The sequence below is a fragment of the Aplysia californica genome, unplaced genomic scaffold, assembly GCF_000002075.1.
Source record: "Aplysia californica isolate F4 #8 unplaced genomic scaffold, AplCal3.0 scaffold00144, whole genome shotgun sequence".
NCBI classification, from domain to species: Eukaryota; Metazoa; Mollusca; class Gastropoda; order Aplysiida; family Aplysiidae; genus Aplysia; species Aplysia californica.
The window spans coordinates 1,317,965-1,322,515 of record NW_004797414.1 but is presented as its reverse complement, the minus strand read 5'-3'; the positions used below and the strand labels follow the sequence as shown (position 1 = coordinate 1,322,515).

General features: G+C 44.3%; 1 protein-coding gene across 1 annotated transcript in view; it reads left to right on the top strand.

The window, feature by feature from the left end:
* Positions 1-4,551, top strand: part of LOC101850713 (NAD(+) hydrolase sarm1) — a 33,592-nt gene that overhangs the window by 23,325 nt on the left and 5,716 nt on the right. The window contains exons 12-14 of the mRNA XM_035969400.1: positions 32-267; positions 1,552-1,702; positions 3,822-3,979. Coding sequence (XP_035825293.1) covers positions 32-267; positions 1,552-1,702; positions 3,822-3,979 — 545 coding nt within the window. The remainder of the gene's footprint in view (positions 1-31; positions 268-1,551; positions 1,703-3,821; positions 3,980-4,551) is intronic.

Below are 4,551 nucleotides of genomic sequence, written 5' to 3'. Positions count from 1 at the left end.
ACACACACACACTCCCCTCACCCCCCCACAGATTTGCGCGAGAGCTCAAGTCCCTGAAGATCACGGCCGACTACTCGATCAGCGACCCGACGGCCTTGGACAACTGGCTGATGTCCTTGAACCCCGAGCTGTCGCAGTACACTTACTGGATGCTGCGGCAGGGGGTCGACAAGTTTGAGCTCAAGACGCTCTCGGAGGAGGAGCTCAAGGTCGAATGTGGGATTCACAACAGTATTCATCGACGACAGATTCTCATGCACCGCGAGGGTGAGGGCGGTTGTTGTTGTTGTTGTTGTTGATGTTGTTGTGGTTGTTGTTGTGGTTGTTGTTGTTGTGTAGGATCCACAACAGCATTCATCGACGACAGAGTCTCATGCACCGCGAGGGTGAGGGCGGTTGTTGTTGTTGTTGCTGTTGTTGTTGTTGTTGCTGTTGTTGTTGTTGTTCAAGGTGGAGTGTGGGATTCACAACAGCATTCATCGACGACAGATCCTCCTATGCACTGTGAGGGTGAGGGTGGTTTGTTGTTGTTGTTGTTGGTGTTGTTGTTGTTGTTTAAGGTGGAGTGTGGGATCCACCATCGGCAGATCCTCTGGGAGGGTGAGGGGCTGTTGTTGTTGGTGTTGTTGTTAGTGTTGTTGTTTCTGCTGCTGCTGCTGTTGTTGTTGTTGTTGTTGTTGTTGTTAATGTTTTTGCTCTTAACGTATTTAAAATTCCATTATATTCATCAAATATTGTCGGATTGACTTTTTTTTTTTTTTCAAATTGTAGGGTAAAGGTGATAAGTTTTGACAAAGATTTTAATTCAGTTGTGAGATTTCTGACTCGTGTCTGAGTTTGATTGATACTGACATATATTTTGAGAGGAACTGTTCTTTTGCTAGACAATTCGGTGTTTGGTTTAGTTTTAGCAAGAGTTTTACAGCGCTTGCAACACAAATAGGCCATATTGTAAGTGCTGAAGGTTTGAGGCGTTATGAGAGGGTAACATAGGAAGAAAGAAAGTGGGGGGAGATAAGGAAGATAGATGTTTGATTGGGAAAGAAGGAGAGGAGAGGTAAGGAAGATAGATGTTTGATTGGGAAAGAAGGAGAGGAGAGGTAAGGAAGATAGATGTTTGATTGGGAAAGAAGGAGAGGAGAGATAAGGAAGATAGATTTTTGGTTGGGAAAGAAGGAGAGGAGAGATAAGGAAGATAGATGTTTGATTGGGAAAGAAGGAGAGGGGAGATAAGGAAGATAGATGTTTGATTGGGAAAGAAGGAGAGGGGAGATAATAAGGAAGATAGATGTTTGATTGGGGAAGAAGGAGAGGGGAGATAAGGAAGATAGATGTTTGATTGGGAATGAAGGAGAGGGGAGATAAGGAAGATAGATGTTTGATTGGGAAAGAAGGAGAGGAGAGATTTTTGTGTTAGTTACTCTCTTGGAACACTTCTAATCTTCAGCACTTATATGACCTAATTGTGTTGCAAGTGCCGTAAAACGCTTAATAAAACAAAAATTTACCACGTTATGCTGACCTCTATCCTGTCGTGTCCCCGCGTGCCAGAGCTAGTGACCCCAGACACGCCCAGCCTCCCCCACCACCACCTCCCCGGCCTGCCCTCCATCGACCCAGGACTCAGCATTAACCTGACCACCCTGCGATCCATCGACGTCTTCATCTGTTACCGACGATCCAGCGGCTCTCAGCTGGCCAGGTAAGAGCGGACACCGCTCCACCACCCCGCCCTCACTATGTCGAGTGCAGACCTGCCAAGTACTCCGATAAAATAAGAGCTCTTCCCCCCCGATTTATTTTTGTTTTTTTTTGCCAGTTGAAGAATGAAGAACTCCTATCAGATGTGAAAAAAATCCAGTCCCGGGTTCGAATCCGGGTAGGGACCGAAAAATTTTCTTCTCTAAAATTGTCTCCTTTCACCTCATTTCCTGCTCTCTAGCAATGTTCTGTTGTCTGCTTTCATTTCCACTTTCTGCCCCCCACCCCCTCACCTCCTTTGCCCCCTCCTCTGGGCTCCTGACTCTTTCTGCAGCCTTTCTACTGCTACTCCTTGGCTTCTCCCTACTGCTGTCTTTCTGCCACACCCCTGATCTTCTGGTAGGAAAGATCTACACCTAGCCTTCTCGGACAAGGGCGAAAAATCTCGGAGGGCCCATGTGCAAGTTGCGCACGTTAAAGATTCCTTGGTGGTCTAAAATCGATAAGAGTAGGCTTTGGCCGCCACCCGGGCAAAATTCAAAATTTCCTACCAACTGAAAATATTACGTGTGTCCTGCGCGCTCATATGACCTTATGCAGTTGCGAGCGCCGTAAAACACTTTACAAAAACAAACAAACAAAAAATCCAATTTTTTTCTTGAATTCGGTTTCCATCAGTCGTATGCAACTTATCATAAATGATGTGGACATAATTATAGTTGTCCATTTGCAAAATTTGCGCGACTTATTGCAAATGGTGTGAAAAGACCCATCTTTATTTATGATAATTTGCATGTATTTACTATACCCTTTTATTTGCAAATTTCAGTTTGTAACCTTTTCTAAATCTACTGGGCTTTTGGAGACTCGGATTTTTCCCCCAAATTCCAATTTTCCGGGAGGCCTCAGAGGAAAATTAAACCAGTATTTTTTCTCATGGAGGGGTTGAGGGTCTATGGTTGACTCTGCCCGGAAACTGTGGAATTTCCTTGTGTGTGTGTGTGTGCGTGTGTGTGTGTGCATGTGTGCGTGTGTGTGTGTGTGTGTGTGTGTGTGTGTGTGCGTGTGTGTGTGCATGTGTGCGTACGTGTTTTGTTAAATGGTAACACAATGTGCATTTTCTATCTTTTGATTACCCCCCGCGGCGGTGCCACTGACTGTAGTGTCTTTAGGCCATTCCCAAAGGGGGGGGACATTTCTCTTTCTAATGCGTAGTAGAATCGTAAATGGGCTGATCTAACAACGGCATGCTCGTAACTGAGCCTGATCTACAACAGGGAACTGCTGCTTTTTCTTTCCTTACCCTTACTACTGTCATTTTCCTCTACTTCTTTTGTATGTTTGTCACACTCTTGTGACCCGCTATTTCCGGTGAGCCTTGATAGTCGGAGCAGACTTTGTTCTGTTGAGGCTAGAGAGGTGAGCAGAGTAAGTTGGGTTCCCTGTAAGGACTTCTCTGTTGACATCCACCCCTTGGCACTCATATGACCTTATGCAGTTGCGAGCACCGTAAAACCTCTAATAAAACAAATGTCTTTTGATTTGTCAGATCAGTGGAGATACAATTTTTCATTGAACAGTGCTTAGAGCCTTCTAGGCATTAGGCGCTATATAAATTCCCATGATGATGATGATGATTATTATGATTATAATTATTATTAGTATTAGTATTATAAGTATTATTATAAGTATTATTATTATTATTATTATTATTATTATTATTATTATTATTACTATTATTATTATTATTGTTAAAAAGGACTAAAAACGAATGGACTCTGAGGTGTGCATTTCTCTTAATGTGTGAGTGGGTGGTTGGCGGGTGCTCTGGTGTGGTTTGCTCTTTCTTTCCTATCAAACATCTGTCGTCCTGATCTCTCCTCCTTTTGTTTTGTGTTTGTTACTCTCTTGTAACACCTCTAATCTTCGACACTTGTATGCCCTTATTTTGTTGCAAGTGCCATAAAACACTTACTAAAACTAAACTAATTATTCTTCGGCACTTATATGACCTTATTGCGTTGCAAGTGACGTAAAACTCTTTACGAAAAACCAGTGAGTTGATCTAATGGAGCGTGTGATGTGTGTTGGACTCACTCTGTGATGTGTGTTGTCCCCAGTTTGCTCAAGGTTCACCTCCAGCTGCGTGGTTTCTCCGTGTTCCTCGACATCGACCGTCTGCGTGCCGGCAAGTTTGACGAGAACCTTCTGTACAGCATACAGATGTCGCAACACTTTGTGCTTATCCTCACTCCCGACGCTCTAGACAGATGTATCGGTGAGATTGTCACACAGCACTGAGAGGGATTGGGGGGGGGGGGGGGAGGTTGGTTTAACTTACTTACTTACTTACTTACTACCCATTACGCCATCTGGCGTTTAGGGCAGCAACAAAGGATCTCCAGCTCTGTCTGTTTTGGGCCATCTTGGTCAACGTCCCCCCATGAATGGTTCCAGGATTTCATTTCAGACTCTACTGTGCGTCTCCAGGTCACTTTGGGTCTGCCCCTTTTGCGACGTCCTTCGGGTGTCCAGTGGAGGGCAGTCTTTACAATAGAGTCTGGTTCTCTTCTCAGAACATTTCCAATCTGTCTCCACCTTCTCCTTTTTATTATGGTTGTCATGTCCTCTTGCTTACATTTACGTAACAGGGGTTGGTTTAAGTGTAGGTGTTTTTACATTTGACGAGAACCTTCTGTACAGCATACAGATGTCGCAACACTTTGTGCTTATCCTCACTCCCGACGCTCTAGACAGATGTATCGGTGAGATTGTTATACAGCACTGAGAGGAATGGGGGGAGGGTACACAAGGAGATTGTTGTATCAATGTAACTGTCTCACTCTGTAA